Raw genomic sequence first — 20,842 nt, 5'->3', positions numbered from 1 at the left:
GCCAGTGCAGGGGACACAGGTTCGATCCCTGGTCCGGGAAGATCCCATATGCCGCGGAGCAACTAAGCCCGTGTGCCACAACTACTGAGCCTGCATGCCTAGAGCCCGTGCTCCACAGCGAGAGAGCCTGTGCACTGCAAAGAAGAGTAGCCCCTGCTCGCTGCAACTAGAGAAAGCCTGTGCGCAGCAATGAAGACCCAACACAGACAAAAATAAATAAATTTATTAAAAAAAAAAAAGGCAAAGGGAATGTGTCTTGGGAGTTTTGTGTGACGATGGGCCAGCTTCTGGGAGCAGGTCTGGGCATGTCTGGTGGCCTTGACTGCAGGACTGTAGATGAAGACTTTGGACAGGAAGCGGTTCAGATATTTTCTCCCATTCCTTTGGCTGCCTTTCCACTCTGTTGATTGTGTCCTTTGATGCACAAAAGCTTTAAAATTGGATGTTGTCCCATTTGTCTGTTTTTGCTTTTGTTGCCTGTGCTTTTGGTGTCATATTCAAGAAATCACTGCCAAGTCCGATGTCATGAAGCTTTTCTCCTATGTCATCTTCTGGAGTTTTATAGTTTTAGGTCTTATGTTTAGATATTTAATCTAATTTTGAGTTAATTTTTGCATATTGTAAGATACGGGCCTAGCTTCATTCTTTTGCATGTGGATATCCAATTTTCCCAACACCATTTGTTGAAGAGACTCTCCTTTTCCTACTGAGTAATTTTGACACCTTTGTTAAAGATCATATGATCATATACAGAACGGTATACTGTATGGGCTCTCTGTTCTACTTCATTGATCCACTTTCTTTGTGCCAGCACCACACTATTTTGATTACTATAGCTTTGTAATATGTTTTGAAATCAGAAGTGCGAGTCCTTCAACTTTGTTTTTCTTTTTCAAAATTATTTGGCTATTCGGGGTCCCTCGAGAGTCCATATGAATTTTAGGATGAATTTCTGTTTCTGCAAAAACTGCCACTGAGGGCTTCCCTGGTGGCGCAGTGACTGGGAGTCCGCCTGCTGATGCAGGGGACACGGGTTCGTGTCCTGGTCTGGGAGGATCCCACATGCTGCAGAGCAGCTGGGCCTGTGAGCCGTGGCTGCTGAGCCTGCGGCGTCCGGAGCCTGTGCTCCACGGCGGGAGAGGCCACGGCAGTGAGAGGCCTGTGTACCGCAAAAAAAAACACAAAAAACTGCCACTGAGATTTTGCTAGGGATTACATTGAATCTGTAGATCCCTTTGGGTAGTATGGATATCTTTTTATTTATTTTTTATTTTTTGATTGTGCCATGTGTTAGGTGCAGCACGCGGGATCTTCGTTGAGGCATGTGGGATCTTTCGTTGCAGTGCAGGTGTGTGGGCTTCAGTAGTTGTGGCATGCAGGCTCAGTAGTTGTGGCTCGTGGGCTCTAGAGCGCAGGCTTAGTAGTTGTGGCACATGGGCTTAGTTGCTTCACGGCATGTGAGATCCTCCCAGACCAGAGCTCGAACCCGTGTCCCCTGCATTGGCAGGTGGATTCCTAACCACTGTGCTGTGAGGGAAGCCCTAGGGGTTTCTTTATTTAGGAAATATTTATTTATTTTTTGGCTGTGTTGGGTCTTAGTTGTGGCACGCAGGATCTTTCGTAGTGGCGCGCGGGCTTTTCATTGCAGTGCGCGGGCTTCTCTCTAGTTGTGGTGCACAGGCTCATTAGTTGTGGTGCACGGGCTTTCTAGTCGTGGTGTGCCAGCTTAGTAGTTGCGGTGCTTGGGCTCCAGAGTGCGTGGGTTCTGTAGCTATGGCACACGGGCTCAGTTGCCCTGTGGCATGTGGGATCTTAGTTCCCCGACCAGGGATTGAACTGGCGTCCCCTGCATTGTAAGGTGGATTCTTAACCACTGGACCACCAGGGAAGTCCCTCTTTAGGAGTTTCTATACATGTCGTTTGCAGAGATAATTTTATTTCTTCCATTCCAGTTTGGATGCCTTTTATTTCTTTGTCTTGCCTAATTGCTCTGGCTAGGACTTCTAATACTATATTGAATAGAAATGGTGAGAGTGGGCATCCTTGCTTTGTTCCTAATCTTAGAGGAAAAGCTTTCTGTCTTTTGCTATTGAGTATGATGTTAGCTGTGGACTTTTCATAAATGGCCTTTATTTTGCTGAGGTAGCTTCCTTCTATTCCCAGTTTGTTGAGTGTTTTTTATTTTGAAAGGGTCTGCTACCTGCTTTTGTAAATAAAGTGTTACTGAAACACAGTCATGCCCATTTGTTTACATATTGCCTATGTCTGTTTTCACTCTACAGTGACAAAGTTGAATAGTTGCTGCAGAGACCTTGAGGCCAGCAAAGACTGAAATGGTTACTGTCTGGCCCTTTTCTGATTGCTGCTTTCAACTATTAATGTGGTAGGTTACACTGATTGCTTTTTGAATTTTGAAGCAGCCTTGCTATCCTGGGATAAACCTCACTTGGTTATGGTGTATTATTCTTTATTTATGTTGCTGGATGCAATTTGCTAATATTTTGTTCAGGACTCTTGCATCTATGTTTATGAAAGATATTTGTAGTTTTCTATTACCATCTTTGTCTGGTTTTGGTATCAGGATAATGCTGGCCTTAAAATGAGTTGGGAAGTATCCTTCTTGTTATATTTTCTGGAAGAAATTGTGTAGAGTTGGTGTTATTTCTTTTTTAAATATTTGGTAGAAATCACCAGGGAAACCATCTGGCCTGGAGATTTCTTTTTTGGAAGGGTTTTTAACTACAGATTCAATTTAAAAATAGTTGTAAAGCTATTCAGATTATCTGTTTCATCTTGGGTATGTTTTGGTAGTAAATGCTGTTTGAGGAATTGGTCCATTTCTTATAAACTGTTGAATTTATAGGGTGTATAGAGTTGCTTGTATTATTCCCTGATTATCCTTTCAATATCTTGAAGCCTATAGTGATATTCCCTTTTTCCTTTTCCTGATATTGGTAATTTGTGTATTTGACAGTCTTGCTAGAGATTTATCAATTTATTGATCTTACTAAGAGCCAGCTTTTTGTTTCACTGGTGGTCTTTACTGTTTTCTATTTTTAATTTTTTTTTACTTCTGCTCTAATCTTTTTTATTCTTTCCTTCTGCTATTTATGTTTAGTTTCTTCTTTTTTTAGTTTCTTAAAGTAGAAGCTTAAATTATTTCATCTTTTCTAATGTAAATATTTAATGCTATAAGTTTCCCTTGAAGCACTGCTTTAGTTGCCTTCACAAATTTTGATATGTACTATTTTAATTTTAGTTCAGTTCAAAGTATTTTCTAGTTTCCCTTGAGTCTTTCTCTTTGATTCATGGATTATTTAGACGTGTGTTAATTTCCAAGTGTTTGAAGGTTTTCCTGTTATCTTTCTGTTACTCATTTCTAGTTTAATTTCATTATGGTCAGAGAACATACTTTGTATCATTTCAGTTTTTAAATTTTTTTATGGGTTGTTTTATGACCTTGGTTATGTTCTATCTTGGTGAATGTTCCATATATACTTGAAAATAATATGTATTCTTTTTTTTTTTTTTGGCGGTACGCGTGCCTCTCACTGCTGTGGCCTCTCCCACCGCGGAGCACAGGCTCCGGACGCGCAGGCTTAGCGGCCACGGCCCACGGGCCTAGCCGCTCCGCGGCACGTGGGATCCTCCCGGACCGGGGCACGAACCCACGTCCCCTGCATCGGCAGGCGGACTCCCAACCACTGTGCCACCAGGGAAGCCCTATGTATTCTTTGTCATTGGGAGACTTGTTCTGTAAATGTCAATTAGATCCAGTTCTTGTTGATATTTTTCAGTTCTTCTATATCCTGATTGATTTTAAAAAATCTTTAGTTTATAATTTTAGAGCTGTGTTCTAGAAAGAAAGCACAACCCCTGCTTACGTCATACGTATTCAAAATTTCCCCTGAATTTGTGTTCTTTCACAGACTGTCTTATTTGTATATTTAATTTTCCTGAACACCACCTGCATAAAGTCACGAGAACTTGATATTTGTTCATATTTTTGGAAAGCGCACAAACATTACAGGGCGGGGTGCTGTTAATCTCTTTTTATGAGGTCCTCTCCCTGACTATCTGGCACTTGCCATTATTTTAGGTAAATACCTAAAAAATCAGTTTTGGAGCCACCTGGAGATACTTTTTTTTTTTTTTTTTTGGCCTTGGGGCATGTGGGATCTTAGTTCCCTGACCAGGGATTGAACCCATGTACCCTGCAGTGGAAGGGCAGAGTCCTAACCACTGGACTGCCAGGGAAGTCCCTGGAGATACTTTTTCAGACAATTTAGGGGACTCCAATTCAGGCTTAATGTAAATATATTGGGTTCAACCCCGCAAGCCTCGTGGCACAGCCAGAAAAAGAAAATGTATGTATATGTATATATATGCATTGGTTCTAATGAGTGGATGAATGGCCTCCAAAGAGGTTCTGAGACCGCAGCTCCCCTGTTAAGACTGCTGAGCAGCCTGAGTCACCAGGGAGACATCTGTGGAAGGAACCTTTAGACAATCCAGGTTCATCCATCCCCTTTACAAGAGGGGGATTTTCCTTTATTCCCCTAAGACTTCATTCCAGCTTTGAATATGCAAAGTCTTCTGTAGTACTTTGAGCCTGTTATGGGGCCGGGGTAGACCCTAGACCACATCTGTAGAAGAGGGGCCATTAGAGCTCTGATCCTTCGGCTCTGAGGATCCCGGGCTGGACTGGGGTCCTGTCTCACACAGGTAACACCTTGATCTCTCTCCTTTTTCTCCCCACCCTAGCTTGTGAATGGCCTTAGATAATACATTGTAAATGGGGGTGATAAAAAATGGTTCCTGGGGTGGTGGTGGTGAAACTGTCTCACTTTTTAATATATAAAGTGCAGATATAGGTAGAGTACATGAATAGATGAACAGTCTGTCTCTTGTATTCATTTCATTGGAGGGATGCTTAAGGAAATTTGTCTGAAAAGGCTCCCTAAGAAACTGATGATGATAAAAAAGGTTGAGAAATACTGCTTTAAACTGTAGTGCTGAGAGGCGCCAAGCAGAAGGGCTACTGGGCTTTGAACAGTTTCTAATTGGGGGGGGGAGGGTGATGCTTCAGAATTTTGTTACAAGAAAATATTTTTATCCAGAGATTTTCAGTGACTAAAACGAAAGGAAAATAGAATTAAGTCATATCATGAATTCAGGTTAAATGTGAGGTGGTTGTTAAGAGCTTTGTTAAGTAACACAGGGAGAAGTTATAAAATAGGGAGAATTTCCTTCTGCCTGGAGTCCTTTAGGAAAGGTCTTGTGGGAAGTAAACCAGGTCTCCTGGAGGGCTGTCAGTCCATTGGGTGGCTGAGGAAGGAGCCTTCAAATCAGGATTTTAAAACCTGGGTACCGGGCTTCCCTGGTGGCACAGTGGTTGAGAGTCCGCCTGCCGATGCAGGGCACACGGGTTCGTGACCCGGTACGGGAAGATCCCACATGCCACGGAGCGGCTGTGCCCGTGAGCCATGGCTGCTGAGCCTGCGCGTCCGGAGCCTGTGCTCCGCAATGGGAGGGGCCACATCAGTGAGAGGCCCGCGTACCGCAAAAAAAAATAAAAGAAAAAACCTGGGTACCACCGCTTTTCCCATTGTTTGGACAATTGGCAACTTTTGAGTATGGGCTATGTATTAGGTAATACTATTGAATCAATGTTAACTGCCAGAAATTGATAATGGTACTGTGGTTAAATAAGAGAAGGTTCTTATTCTTGGAAAATACATAATGAAGTGTTTAGGAATAAAAGGAGATGTCTGTGCCTCACAGTGGTTCCAGAAAACCTGTCTATAAGGAGAAAGGGAGAGGGAAGGGGAGGAGGAGGCAGCTGGCTGGGTGTGGATGGAGGGGAGGAAAGCAAGGGGCAGGGCAGGAGAAGGGAGGGAGGGAGCCAGAGCCAGGATAAAGCAGATACCAGAACATCAGTAACTGTTAAATATGGGTTCAACAATAAACGAGTTCTCTGTAATATTCTTGCAACTCTTCTGTAAGTTTGAATTATTTCAGAGTATAAAGAAAAAGAAATAAAAAGGAAACAAGAAAACATGGCTCCCTTGAGACATACAAGTCATACTGTGTCCTGTAATATTATTTGATTTGATGGTTTATTTTTTTAATTTTAACTTTTTAATTGAAGTATAGTTCATTTACAATGTTGTCTTAGTTTCTGCTGTACAGCAAAGTGATTCAGTTATACACATATATACATTCTTTTTCATATGCTTTTCTGTTATGGTTTATCACAGGATATTGAATATAGTTCCCTGTGCTATACAGTAGAACCTTGTTGTTTATCCATTCTACATATAATAGTTTGCATCTGCTAATCCCAAACTCCCAATTCATCCCTTCCCCACCCACCCGTAATGTTATTTGAAATCAACAAATCAATGAAATAGTTTGACTGAAGGCAGGATCCAGGAGAGCAGGTGTTGCCCTAAGTCCTGGCGCAGTGCCGGGCTGTAGTCGGCTCTCAATAAATATTTGTTAGAATGGATGGAATCAGAGTAGCAGTGATTTCAGAGAAGGCCTTGCAGGTTTGGGTGTGTTTCCCCAGACACACCTCTCTGTGCCTCTGTGGTCTTTGTGAAGATCACCAAATGACAAATTTTGTCTCAGGGACCTTGCATTAACGACTAGTGTAATGGAAGAGACTGAAACCCTAATTTTAGACTTCTTGCTGGTAAAGCATATGCAGCACCCAGCAGAGCATTTGTGACATTCTTCCTGTATTAGTTCCCATTTAAAAAGTATGGAATCTCCAGAAAACTGTGTTTAGGTGGAAGCTAAAGTTCCTTTTATTATGGTAAAATATACTTAACATAAACTGTACCATTTTAACCATTTTGAAGGAGACAGTTCAGTGGCATTAAGTATACTCACACTGTTGGGAAGCCATCACCATTCTCCGTCTCTAGAACGTTTTCATCCTCCTAAAGAGAAACTCTGTATCCATTATGCAATAACTTTTTTTTAATTATTATTTGCTTAGCAAACCATTTATTCTACAGAATTATAATCGTTACCTTTAGTGACAGTAGGCTACGGGACCCCAAATCTCAAATTGGTGGCACCAAAATTAGAGAACTTACTTTAATTAATTATCTTGAAAGGAAACACAAATTTAACAGGAACATCTACTGCTAGTTTACACAAATTAACTTTCCCTAAAGATTATGACATACATGGGGAGGGGCAATAGAGGGTAGGGGATTAAGAGATTATAAACTATTATGTATAAAATAAGCTACAAGGATATGTTGTACAACACAGGGAATACAGCCAGTGTTTTTTAATAACTATAAATAGAGTATAACATTTAAAAATTGTGAATCACTATATTGTACACCTGTAACTTGTGTAATATTGTACATCAACTATATTTCAATAAAACGTTTTTAAAAGATTATAATATACACTATAATATATACTGTTTAAAGTGAAATGTCGGACTTCCCTGGTGGCACAGAGGTTAAGAATCTGCCTGCCTGCCAATGCAGGGGACATGGGTTTGAGTCATGGGCTGGGAAGGTCCCGCATACCGCGGAGCAACTAAGCCTGTGTGCCACAACTACTGAGCCTGTGCTCTAGAGCCCGCGTGCCACAACTACTGAGCCCGCTAACCTAGAGCCTGCGCACCGCAACGAAGAGTAGCCCCCGCTTGCCGCGACTAAAGAAAGCCTGTGCGCAGCAACAAAGACCCAACACAACCAAAAATAAATAATAAATTAATTTTAAAAAATAAAGTGAAAAGATTTCTAGGGCTTTTAAAAATACTTCTTAAAATTAACCTTATGGTGGAATAATTAACAGACAAATGTACCTGTTTTCAGTGTATAGTTCAGTGACTTTTGTGTCTTTTTTTAATACAAAAAAGGGGCGGTCATTCTCTGTTTTAATGACTTAGTTTTCTAGTTGTAAAGGTATTATTTCATATTCCTTATAAAAAACTTGGAAAATTCAGAAAAGGCTACAGAGAAAACAAAAAACATTAATAATGATCTCTATCTCTCTTTAAAAATAGACTCTTTTTAGAGCAGTTTTAGGCTCATAGCAAAATTGAGTGGAACTACAGAGTTCCCATGTACCCCATGTGCATGCCCCCAGCCCCTCGTATTATATTTTAAATTATAAAGTGGAGAGTTGCTAGCCTTCTGGGTTTTCCGGGGTCACTTTTCTCCCGGAGCCTCCCTGGCACTTGGGTTCTCCTACACCTTGTTTGGTGGCTCGTGACAAAGTCATGCCAAGAAGGCAGCCATGGGCTTCGTGTTTGCCTGGTAGGTCTTCAGTATTTGATGGTTGAGCCAACAAGGGATTGGCACAGCTTCAGATTTCGGTTTGTTATAGACTTGCTTAGAAGTATTCTTTTTGGGGTGAGTTCTACACGGAGGCTCTAAAACAGCTCTGGCAAATAAAAAATACAGCTCTGGCTTCGTGATGAGACATTAACAGAAAGAGGCACCTGGGCATTTATGAGCTATGGCATGCGCGCGTGTGTGTGTGTGTGTGTGTGTGTGTGTATGACACGTGACTGATGCCCTTGAAAGGGGGAGAGAGGTGGTCATGCAGTCTCTTGTGGCAGTTTCCAGGAAGTCAGGAAGCTTCAGAGCCACTCATTTGGTTTCTGAGCCGATGAAAGGGGAGACAGAGCTGCAAAAGGAACTCCCATTCTCACTCGGAACTGGATAGTTTTAAGCTGTGGGGGAGCATTATGTACACTAGCTTGCAACCTTCTGGTGTCCATTCTAGCCTTGCTGTCTCATCTAGGTCAATTGGATCTGAGTTAGAAATTTGACCAGACAACGGAATATTTAAACTGGTTTCCCCTGTTGCACCTCATTTCCATAGTCTTTATAATCCGAATCGATGCAAATGCTCTTGTTATCCTGAATGTGCATGCAGGGTTCTGATTTGTTTAATTTTACATCATGTTAATAGACCCACAGACATAGAAAACAAAGTTATGGTTACCAAAGAGGAAAGTGTAGGGAGGGATAAATTAGGAGTTTGGGATTAACAGATACACATTATTATACATAAAATAGATAACCAACAAGGACCTACTGTAGAGCACAGGGAACTATATTCAATATCTTGTAATAAACTATAATGGAAAAGAATCTGAAAAAGAATGTATATGTATATAGACATATACATATATATAAGAATCACTTTGGTGCACCCCTGAAACTAACACAACATTGTAAATTTTACTGTAATAAAAGTGGAAAAAAATGTTTACTTCACGTTGTTGAACTTGGTGAGTGTAGCTGAGGGTCTGAATGACAAGTGGGGTGTGGCTGGTGCCAGCCTTACTTTACGTGGTACCTCTGGCACCCTGGGCCACAGGGGAAGGGTGCTTTAGTTAGGTTGATAAAACCCAAAAACAATTTCAGGAAGGGACCTCCGGGACTTCCCTGGCGTTCCAGTGGTTAAGACTCTGCGCTTCCACTGTAGGGGGCGCTGGTTGGAGAACTAAGATTCCACTTGCTGTGGTGGGGCGCTGCTCCTGCCCTGAAAAAGTTAAAAAAAAGGAAGGGACCTCCAAGGCTCCCCGTTTGCCCTGGGTCTTGAGCTGTTTGTTGCTCGTGGAAGCTTTTTTGTACATAGTTTTTTAAACATTCAGCATGGCACTAAGATGGTCCTCTCTGTGCCAGGGAGTTTGCAAGAACCATTTTACAACAGAATACATCAGACCCCAGGAGGGAGAGTTTTATATTTCTTAACTGCTAGGCAACTTTTTCATTCTCAGCATTGGAGAGAACTTGATTGTAAGTAACCCTATGACCACATGTTACAACTCAGGAATAATCCTGACGTTTTACCTCTATTCTTTTTCTGGAAGCATTTTCCAAAATAAATAAAAATTGCTTAACAGTAAAAGGCAGGGGTAGGCTGACATTTTCCTTCTCAGGAAATTATTCCGGGACCCCGAAGGCCCTCAGATGAACTTGCCCTCATCTCACAGGTAAGGAAACAGCCCCAAAGAGATGACATTTAATTCAAAGTTATACTCTGACTTTGTGGCAGAGTCAGAACAAGAAACTAGATCTCTGCTCCTCAGGCAATTTTGGAAAAACTCCAGAAGAGTGATGCTAAATATGGTCTTTCTGCCCTGTGGTTTTGTTATACAGCAAAGAATACCCACTGGTTTCTCATTATCTGGCCAGTGCCCTGAGATTCATTCCACATTTTAGTTTATTAGCTGTTTTGAGTGATGGAGAAGCATTTCAAAACGTGCAGAGAGCTATTTTTGAACCCTGTGTTCCTGGGGTATTAAAAGATCGTGTTGGGGATATCTTATCTCTGAGTCTGATGCTAATTTCCTCTAATATATTGCAAAGAATAAGTCACTTTTTTTTTTGGCCGTAGGGTTTGTGGGATCTTAGTTCTCCAACCAGGGATTGAACCTGGGCCCTTGGCAGTGAAAGTGCAGAGTCCTAACCACTGGACCACCTGCGATTCCCTATATCGCAAAGAGAACTGTTTCTTTTTAACTTTTAATTAACGAATTAATTAATGAATTAATTTTTGGCTGCATTGGGTCTTCATTGCTGCATGCGGGCTTTTCTCTAGTTGAGGCAAGCGGGGGCTACTCTTTGTTGCGGTGCGCAGCCTTCTCATTGCGGTGGCTGCTCATTGCGGAGCACCGACTTTAGGCGCGCAGGCTTCAATAGTTGTGACACATGGGCTCAGTAGTTGTAGCTCGCGGGCTTTAGAGCGCAGGCTCAGTAGTTGTGGCGCACGGGCTTAGTTGCTCCACAGCACGTGGGATCTTCCCGGACCAGGGCTCGAACCTGTGTCCTCTTCATTGACAGGCGGATTTTTAAGCACTGTGCCATCAGGGAAGTCCAGAACTAGGTTTAGTAGTAGCTTTCTGTAGCCAATGTTGCTTTTATTTTATTTTCCAAATTATGAATAAAGAACCAGTCTTTAGGACTGCTTTGAATCTGTCAGTAGATAGTGCACTGTTTCTGGTGATGATGAAATAGAAGATGCACTTCTGAATTCTGGAAGGTACCTAGCTAAATCTGATTAGGTTGCATTAAACATTTGAGACTTCCCTGGGGACTGATGTTTCCTAGCAGGTCTTAGGACAGAGCATTCTTTAGTTGCTTGGCAGTGGCTCTGGCCTGGACCTTGGCATGTTGGAAGATGTGGTATGTTTGTTTTTCTTGCACACTCCTCCATTCTTGAAGAACTGCTCTTTTGGACCACACCCTGGCTCCCTAGAGATGGTGTTTGACCTTTGGGGGACACTTCCCATGGTGCACTAGTGAGCTTTCCATGTGCTGCAGTGGCTCTTCCTCTGGTTAGGTATAGGGGTTGGCAAACTTTCTGTAAAGGGTCAGATAGTAAGTAATTTCAACTCTGCTGTTGTAGCATGAAAGCAGCCATGGACGGTATGTAAACAAACAGGCATGGCTATGTTCCAATAAAACGTTATTTACAAAAAACAAGTGGTGGGCTGGATTTGGCCCATAGGCCATTGTTTGCTTATCTCTGGTTTAGCAGCTTTTTGGAAAACAAGACTGAAGCACCCTCGGCTTCTGTGGGTGATGGAGGAGAGAATCCAGTACTTGGGGCATAAACATCTCAGTTGAGATTTAGTATCTGTGGTGAGGAAGATGCTTTTGTATTATTTTTCAATAACTTCTCAGTTATTATAACCAAAAAGGCTTCTTCTGGGAAAAATTTTCCCTTAATCTCACTGCACTTGGGATCATACAACTGTATTTTCATTTTTGTACATTTCTTTTGAGTCCTGTCATTTTGTACTTTTACTTTTGCAAAGCCTTGATGTGTGTGCCTACCAGTTGGTTTTATTCAAGAGCCAAATGCACCTGCGTATCTGACAGGTGTTAGTACATTGAGATCTAGTAAAGCCTGAAAGGTATAAATGAGTTTTGGTGGAGAAGATCTTTTAAGGACTGATTTGTGAGGAGCAGTGTCATTTTCTGCTTTTTGACTTTTTCGATAAAAGAGTTATAATTCACTCTTTACTTAAGCCCTGCAAAAGAGCAGTAGCCAGAGGGCCAACTATTGGAAGAAATCAGGCCAGGACTAAAGTGAATCAGGTAAATGGCTATTCAGTGCCAAAGTCACACTGTCGCTCTAAGTTAACTTTGTGGTCCCCAGGTTTCATGGCGGCATGAGCCTTCCTGCACCTTTGCCAATGGCTGCAGAGGCTAGACCACAGCAGATTAAAAATTTTTTCTTTCTTCTTGGTTGGTGCACACACAATTAACCAAGAAACAAATGACCACACTTCAATCTCACACTACATGAAGTGACTCTGAAGGTGTATTTTCCCCAACAGGAATTCCCAAATATATGTATCTCCAAGAATGGCAAGAGTCCTTTTTACAACAGTGCTACCATCGCTCAAATTATTTTGAAAGCTACTTTTTTGGAATTGCCTTCAGAACAAGTACAAGCCACTGCAGAAAAGAAGTCTGCCCGCTTTGTGGTCTTACCTCATTTTTGACTAAAAATCGCTCTGACTTGCTTTCTGCTGTTTCCCAATCTCATAACCATGCTCAGAGCAGATGGATTTGTCTCAATGGACCTAAAGGTTATGGGTAATGACAATAAGCCAGGAGCCTCTGAGGGTCTTTCATTGGAGGGAACAAAAATATTTATTTCTGTGTAAGTTGTGGTAGTTAAAAAACAGTCATGCCTTTGTACATCATTAGGCTGTTCTCAAATCACCATGCCAACATGACTTTTGAATGAGATTGTTCTTACCTGAAGTCGCCTCCAAGAATGACCTGCTTTATTCCAAATCCTAGTCTAGGGTGTGAGGCAGAGGTCCTTGAAAGGCCCTCATTTTTTATGTGCTCTCTTGTTGCTGTTACCTTGGATATTTGAAAGGCTGTTCTAGGTTTGCTTTTCTGGGAGACCGTGTGTATATTCCTAGAAGCTGACAGACTGTTAATATGTTCTCCCTGTTCCTCTTGCCCTCTCCTGCCCTCCCTCCAACATGGAAAGTGGGAAGCTTATGTCCTGTACTAGGGAGTTTTATCGTCTGGCAGGCCGTTGTGTAGGCTCGTAACTTGGGAGACTGCCTCGGAGCTGCTCAGAAGCAGAGTTAGGATCTTCGTTGCAGACAGTAGATTCCTTCTAAGCCATCTAAGCAGCAGGCGATTTATTAGACAGGTTTAATTAGACAGTATTTCTGGGAGAACCAAGCTTCAGTGCTACACGTTCAGCAATGACAGAGCTTGTCTCCAACCAAATCGCAACCATAACGTGGTTCTAATTCACTCCCACCCCAGTACCTGTGACAGTAGAGGCAGAACACTAAACCCTCTGCACAGCTGCTCCAAGACATCAAACACGCCTCCCACTGTCCTGTCTTGCTGAAAGTTCTGACCTCCCAGCCTGTGGCTGCTGCCTCCTGTTGTTCCCCTCTGCATTTGAAATCTTGCGTGGGTGCATCTGCCTGTAAGAATCTAGCTGCAAGAGAGTCAGTGAAGGGAGCGTCTAGCTTTCTCACCTCTGCAGAGCAGGAAGGCAGGTGGGCTTGAAGACTGTTGGATAGTACTGAACTTTGCAATATTTGTGACCAGGGGTGTTTGCATAGATGTGATGACTAAAACTCTGGTGGGTAGATAGATTCTTGAAGTGCAAAGAACAGAGGGAGAAGGACTGAGTGTGGGAGACTCCGGGGCTATTGGGAGAATTCAGTGACTGGGATTCAGTGCAGCTGTCAGTGCTGTTACCGCTGTGTGGCAGGGGGCACTACTGTGTAGGAGTGGTTTCCTGCCATGCCTGTGCCCTTGGCACGGTCCTGACCTTGGGAAGAGGGAAGAAGTGCTGGGCTTATGGTGCTCTTTCCTATGTAGCCCTGGGGTTTCGTGGCTGGCAGAACCAGTTTCAGTTTCCAGCCTGATGACCACAGGTAAGTTATTACGCCATTCTGAGTTGTAGTCTGCTTGTCTATAAAATGATGATATGCTTATCATGCAGGGAGATTGCGATGGTAAAATCAGATAACAGGTGACTCTCTAATGCACATCTCTGATGTATGGTGGTTGCCCAATAAATGACTGCTATCATGCTCAACTTTGCCCTCTTTCTCTTTTCCTTTTGTCAGAGCAGGTCACAGCTGCCTTAAACCCCAGTGGGTACAGTAGCTTCTGTGCTTTTTCTTAGCAGTTAACTTACCTATCCCCCATCCCCCCGTATGGCTAACTTTCCCCTTGCTCCCTGAACATTTTATTTTGAAATATTTCAAGCATACAGGAAAGTTGGTGGAGTTGTGTAGGGAGCACACATATATCTATCATCTGGACTCTACAATGAACATTTCATTATACCTGCTTTATTACATAGCTTTCCATCTATCCATCTATCAACCCATTTCCTTCCTTCCTCCCTCCCTCCCTCCCTCCCTCCCTCCCTTCCTCCCTCCCTCCCTCCCTCCCTCCCTTCCTTCCTTCCTTCCTTCCCCCACCCACATGGCTTTCAGGATCCTAGTTCCCCGACCAGGGATTGAACCCTGGCCCTGGAGGTGAAAGCGCAGAGTCCTAAGCCACTGAACTGCCAGGGAATTTCCCATTTTATTTCTTTATACATTTCAAAGTAGATTACCAATATCAGTACACTTCCTTGTAAACATTTTATCCTATCATTAACGATCTGTTTGCAGTTTTTTTCTCTTGATGTAAAATTTCACAATGAAATGCATGAATCTTAAGTGTGTGTTTGCTGAGTTTTGACAACTGCATGCACCTGTTACCCAAAGCCATGTCAAGGTATAGAACATCACCACCTTCCCAGAGTTCCCTCATGCCCCTGCCCCTCCCATCACAGGCAGCTACCACCCTACTTTTCTCCCACTATAGATTAGTTTTACCTAGTCCAGCATTTCATATAAATGGAACCAGACAGAATATACTAGTTACTGCCTGGCTTCCTTTAGTTAGCCTAACGTGTTGGGACTCGTCTGTGTCGTCATGTCTTATCAGGCACTGATTCCCTCTCATTGCTGAGATGGCAGCTTTAAAGTCATTGCTGCGAAGAAGGAAGAGCCATGAGCCTTCCTCATGGAACTTGGAGGTAGTTTCTCCTTTTCCTTTCCAGTTGGATGGCATCAATGCACAAAGGCTCTTTGTAGCCGATTAGAGTTAAAGGGGCTCAGAGGCCGTTTGGTTCAGTCTCTCTGAGTCTCAGCATCTGGGCCAGGGCGCCCTTTCTCGTATCTGTTTCCCTCCCCTCTCCCGGAATACTGTTAGTGGAGGTTTATGTGCAGGAGGAGTGAGAGGGCCAGTGGATGGGCACCTTTGACATTTAATTGTCTTAGGGTTAAAAAGGATGGATCCAGCCTTCTTCTAATGATTTTTGTTGTTGAGGATTTCGTTATGCTGAGTACGTGCTAGAAAAATAGGACCAGTCGGCCGCAACAGCTGGAGTTGGAAACAAATTTCTATTTAGCTTTTCTGTTAACGAATTAACCAGAACCTGAAGCTGCTAAATTCTCTGATGGAAAAAGGAGTCACTTTCTTGCCTCCTCTCCCCAATTTCTTCCTCCCCCACTTCCCTTTCTTTCTTCTTTCCTCCTTTCTCCTCCATGTCTCTGTCTCTGTCACACACACACACACGAGACACACACCCCTTTTGAGCATATTTACATTTAGTGACTTACATGAAAGTTTAGGTAGATCGTTTTTGAAGGTGATTGAGATGTTTGAGGGGCAGAAGGAAGAGGGTGGTAAAAGAATGGCACGGCTTGATGACAGGGCGGCAGTGCCCACTCTCCAGGGACAGGTTATTAAGTAATGTGACAAGTGTTGGACCCAGCAAGCCTCCGTATGTGCTGATTCCTTCCTTGTTCTCTCATTTGCAGAGGTTCTGGAACCTGCCTGCACAGGAGAAGTACTGGGAATTATTACAGAATACTTCCCACTCTGGACCAGTTGAACCAGAATGTGGGCCCCTTCCCCCGCACCGTTCAGTGTGCACCCACAGTTTAATATCACTTTGGGACCCATTTTCACATACATTATCGCCGCTAATCCAATCATTCAAGGCAGGCAGGTTTTAGTAAGATCTTATTTTAGCTGAGCCAGCTGATGTCGAAGTGGACGTTCGAACAGAGGGCAGTCTGATTGCAGTGGGCACATTCTCCCCATTACCCCGTGTCCCCCCAATCCCTTTATGTGGATGGATTTCATGGAGCAGGATGGTTGTTCATTCATTTGTTGCTCACCATCTGACACGTGTGGGTGGAAGGTCATTGGTGGATCCCTCCCTCTGGGAGTAATGGGCAGGGAAGGAGACCCCGGACTGTGGCATGGAGTCCCAGGGCACAGGGGGAGCACGGTGGAGGGGCACCAGTTCTGGATGTGGTAGGCAAAGAACTCTTTCTGGAGGAAATACCACCTACTTAGGACATGGAGTTGTGAGAGAGCTCTGAAGCTTAGAGCCAGAAAGAAAAGAAGAACCAGGAGCTGGTTACTTTATCATTTTTATCATGAAACACTCTCAATCTACCCATCGTGTAGTAAGTCGTGGTTTCTTACTTGCTCCAGCATCCTCTTTGCATTTGAAAAATAAAGGAAAATGCTTTATCATAGGTTTTCTTTAAATTTCATTGAATTTTAAAGGATTTTTTTTGTCTGTTCAATATAACATGTTAAGAAGATGTAAAAAAAATTGTGACTTTAGAGCTAAGAAATCCTGAGCAAATAGTGCTTATGTCCTACCACTCCTGGAAGGCATAGGTGTTCTGTAAGAAGAGTAGAATCATATGAATTATTTCTAATTTCTTTTCTTCCTGGTGGAAACCTTATAGTATAGCATAGTGTTAAAAGCCTCAGCTCTTAACATTAAATAAAAGCCCAGGGGCTTCCCTGGTGGCGCAGTGGTTGAGGGTCCGCCTGCCGATGCAGGGGACACGGGTTCGTGCCCCGGTCCGGGAAGATCCCATATGCCGCGGAGCAGCTGGGCCCGTGAGCCATGGCCGCTGAGCCTGCGCGTCCGGAGCCTGTGCTCCGCAGTGGGAGAGACTGCAACAGTGAGAGGCCCGCGTACCGCAAAAAAAAAAAAAAAAAGCCCAGCTTTGTCACTTTCATTTAACTGTATGTATGAAAGTTACCCTACCTTTCTAAACCTCAGTTTCCTCATCAGTAAAACGGGAATAATAATACCACATATAATCTAAAAAATCACTTATTTATTGTTTGTTTCCATTTTGTAATTTTATACTGTGATGAAATGAATAGATGACTATTTTTTATCTTTTTTTAAAAATTGAGTTATAGTTGATTTACAGTGTTGTGTTAGTTTCAGGTGTACAGCACAGTGATTCAGTCATACATCTATCTATCTGTCTATCTATCTATCTATTCTTTTCCAGGTTCTTTTCCCTTATAAGTTATTATGAAATATTGAATATAATTCCCTGTGCTATACAGTAGGTCCTTGTTGTTTATCTGTGTTATATATAGTATTGTATATATGTTAATTCCAAATTCCTTATTTATCCCTCCTCCCCACCTTTCCCCTTTGGTAACCGTAAGTTTGTTTTCTATGTCTTGTGAGTCTGTTTTTGTTTTATAAGTAAGTTCATTTGTATCATTTTTTAGATTCCACATATAAGTGATATCATATATTTGTCTTTCTCTGTCTTATTTACTTCACTCAGTATGATGATCTCTAGGTCCATCCATGTTGCTGCAAATGGCATTATTTCATTCTTTTTTATGGCTTAATAGTATTCCATTGTATATATGTACCACTTCTTTATCCATTCATCTGTTGATGGACATTTAGGTTGTTTCCATGTCTTGGGTATTGTAAATAGTGCTTCCGTGAACATTGGGGTGCATGTATCTTTTTTTTTTTTTTTTTGCGGTACGTGGGCCTCTCACTGTTGTGGCCTCTCCCGTTGCAGAGCATAGGCTCTGGACGCGCAGGCTCAGCAGCCATGGCTCACAGGCCCAGCCGCTCTGCGGCACGTGGGATCTTTCCGGACTGGGGCACAAACTCGTGTCCACTGCATCGGCAGGCGGACTCTCAACCACTGCGCCACCAGGGAAGCCCTGCATGTATCTTTTTGAATTGTAATAGTTTTCTCCGGATATATGCCCAAGAGTGGGATTGCTGGATCATATGGTAGCTCTATTTTTAGTTTTTTAAGGAACCTCCATTCTGTTCTCCATAGTGGCTGTACCAATTTACTGTTTTTTCTAGCTTTTAAAAATGTAATATTTGGTTTGTACAAAAGAGTATATGCAAGTATATGTTATATATATATAAGTATATGTCGTAAGAGTAATAAGAACATGAACAGGTGTGAGTTCACTGCTCAATCAAGGAAGGATCATGTAACCACTAGAAGCTCACCTACGCATGCGTTCTCCAACTCCTACACCTCCCCCCTTTCAGGTTACCATTAATTCTTGGGTTTTGATTCATCATTATTTAAAAAATATTTTATTTATTTATTTATTTGTCTGCACCAGGTCTTAGTTGCACCACGTGGGATCTAGCTCCCTGACCAGGGATTGAACCAGGGCCTCCTGCGTTGGGAGCGTGGAGTCTTAGCCACTGGACCACCAGGGAAGTCCCTTGATTCATCATTGCTTTGTCTTTTTATAAATAATAATATAAATTATTTTTATAATATTTATTTAAATAATTTATCATTTAGTTTTGTTTGTTTTCAGTTTTATATATTTAAAAAGTATGTGGTGGGGACTTCCCTGGCAGTGAAGTTGTTCCAATGCAGGGGGCCCGGGTTCAATCCCTGGTCAGGGAACTAGATCCCACATGCATGCAGCAACTGAGTTCGCATGCCACAGCTAAGGAGCCTGCGAGCTGCAACTAAGGAGCCTGCCTGCTGCAGCTAAGACCCAGCACAACCAAATAAATAAATAAATAAATATATATATATTTTAAAGTATGTTGTATGTAGTCTTCTGTAGTTGTTGTTTTCACTCATTATGGTTCCAAAATTGATCCCTGTTATTGTGTTTAACTGTGGTGCATTCTTAGAACACTCCTTTGTGCAAATTACTTACCTGGTGGTAAGGGTTTAGATAGTTCCATTTTTGCTCCCAGGAGCACTGTTGCCACTGTGCACACATGTGTGTGTGTGTCTCCCAGTGCACACGGTCGAGAATCTCTCTGTGATGTACATGTAGGAATGGAATTTGGGGGTTTTAGAGTATCTGGACTCTCAATTTTATAAGATGATGCTAACTTGTTTCCTAAAGTAGCTGTACCAGTTTAATGCCTGCCAGTGGAGTATAAGCGTTCTGTCATTCTACATCTTTTCCAGTGTTTGTCATTGTTAGACATTAATTTTTTTAAAAAAACTAAATTGAAGTATACTTGATTTACAATGTTGTGTCAGTACATATATATATCCTTTTTCATATTCTTTTCTGTTATGGTTTATTACAGGATATTGAGTATAGTTGCTTGTGCTATATACAGTAGGACCTTGAGCTTATCTATTTTATATATAGTAGTTTTTATCTGCTAATCCCAAACTCCTAATTTATCCCTTCCCCCTCCCTTTCCCCTTTGGTAACCATAGTTTGTTTTCTATGTCTGTGATTAGACTTCTTAATTTTGCTAAGCTACTGGGTATAAATAGTATCTCCTTGGTGTATTAACTTGGGTATCCATGATTCTCAGAAAGAGAGCAGCTCTTCATTTGTTTAAGGGTCATTTTTTCTTCCTCTTTTGTGAAATTCCAGCTTGTGTCTTTTGCTCAGTTATCTAGTAGGTTATTTATGTTTTTCACATTGGTTTATGAGTTGTTTATATATTCTGAATACTTATCCTTTGTTGGATGTATGTGTTACACATATCTTTTCTTAATTGATAGCTTGTCTTTTAACTTGGTGATGCTTTTTTTGGAAAACAAATTTTTATTATTTTTTATATTATCTTTATTATGCTTCCCAACACTGACAGCTGCTCCCTTCACTGACAGAAACAGCCATCTCCCCTGGCAGGCTCATCTCAGATGCCTGGGAAGCCAACACAAGCAAACATAAGTAGAGTTTCCTGCAGAGACCTACTTTTTAAAAATTGCTGATTCTCAGATCGCTGCATCAACCCACAGCACAACTGACAACTCAAATCTTTCACTGAGAGTAGCTCCCAGCTCCGACCCAAACCCCATCAATCCAGAGATAGTGATCTTATGTCAAGAGGTTCTTAATTTTATTTATTTTATTTTTTATTTTTTGTGGTACGCGGTCCTCTCACTGTTGTGGCCTCTCCCATTGCGGAGCACAGGCTCTGGACGTGCAGGCTCAGCGGCCATGTCTCACGGGCCCAGCCGCTCCACGGCATGTGGGATCTTCCCGGACCGGGGCACGAACCCATGTTCCCTGCATCAGCAGGCGGACTCTCAACCACTGCGCCACCAGGGAAGCCCAGAGGTTCTTAATTTTAATGTGACAGGGTTTCTGTATGTTCTCTTCTGGTTAGCTAGAAAGATATTCTTTTTTTTAAATTGAACTATAGTCGATTTATAATATTGTATTAATTTCTGCTGTACATCAGAGTGACTCAGTTATACATATATATTCTTTTACATATCTTTTCCACTGTGGTTCATTACAACATATTGAATATAGTTCCCTGTGCTATGTAATAGGACCTTGTTGTTTATCCACCCTATATATAATAGTTTGCATCTGCTAATCCCAAATTCCCAATCCAGCCTTCCTCCACTCCCCCTGCACAAGTCTGTTCTCTATGTCTGTGAGTCTGTTTTTGTTTCATATATAAGTTCATTTGTGTCATATTTTAGATTCCACACGTAAGTGATATCATGTTATTTGTCTTTCTCTGTCTGACT

At 42.2% G+C, this 20,842-nt stretch overlaps 1 protein-coding gene across 2 annotated transcripts in view; it reads left to right on the top strand.

Moving 5' to 3' along the window:
• The window catches only part of OSBPL10 (oxysterol binding protein like 10), a 282,172-nt gene that overhangs the window by 15,777 nt on the left and 245,553 nt on the right, over positions 1-20,842 (top strand). The window contains exon 2 of one of the 2 annotated variants that reach the window (XM_089918971.1): positions 2,283-2,383. The exons of the other annotated variant lie outside the window; for it this stretch is intronic. Coding sequence (XP_089775097.1) covers positions 2,334-2,383 — 50 coding nt within the window. The 5' untranslated portion in view covers positions 2,283-2,333. The remainder of the gene's footprint in view (positions 1-2,282; positions 2,384-20,842) is intronic. 2 annotated transcript variants of the gene reach the window in all.

The sequence above is a fragment of the Delphinapterus leucas genome, chromosome 10 (assembly GCF_059928025.1).
Source record: "Delphinapterus leucas isolate spDelLeu-1000000601 "Yukka" chromosome 10, BTC_Dleu_Yukka2, whole genome shotgun sequence".
In the NCBI taxonomy this organism is placed as follows: domain Eukaryota; kingdom Metazoa; phylum Chordata; class Mammalia; order Artiodactyla; family Monodontidae; genus Delphinapterus; species Delphinapterus leucas.
Note: the sequence above shows the minus strand (reverse complement) of the source record. Positions and strands in the feature narration are given on the sequence as shown.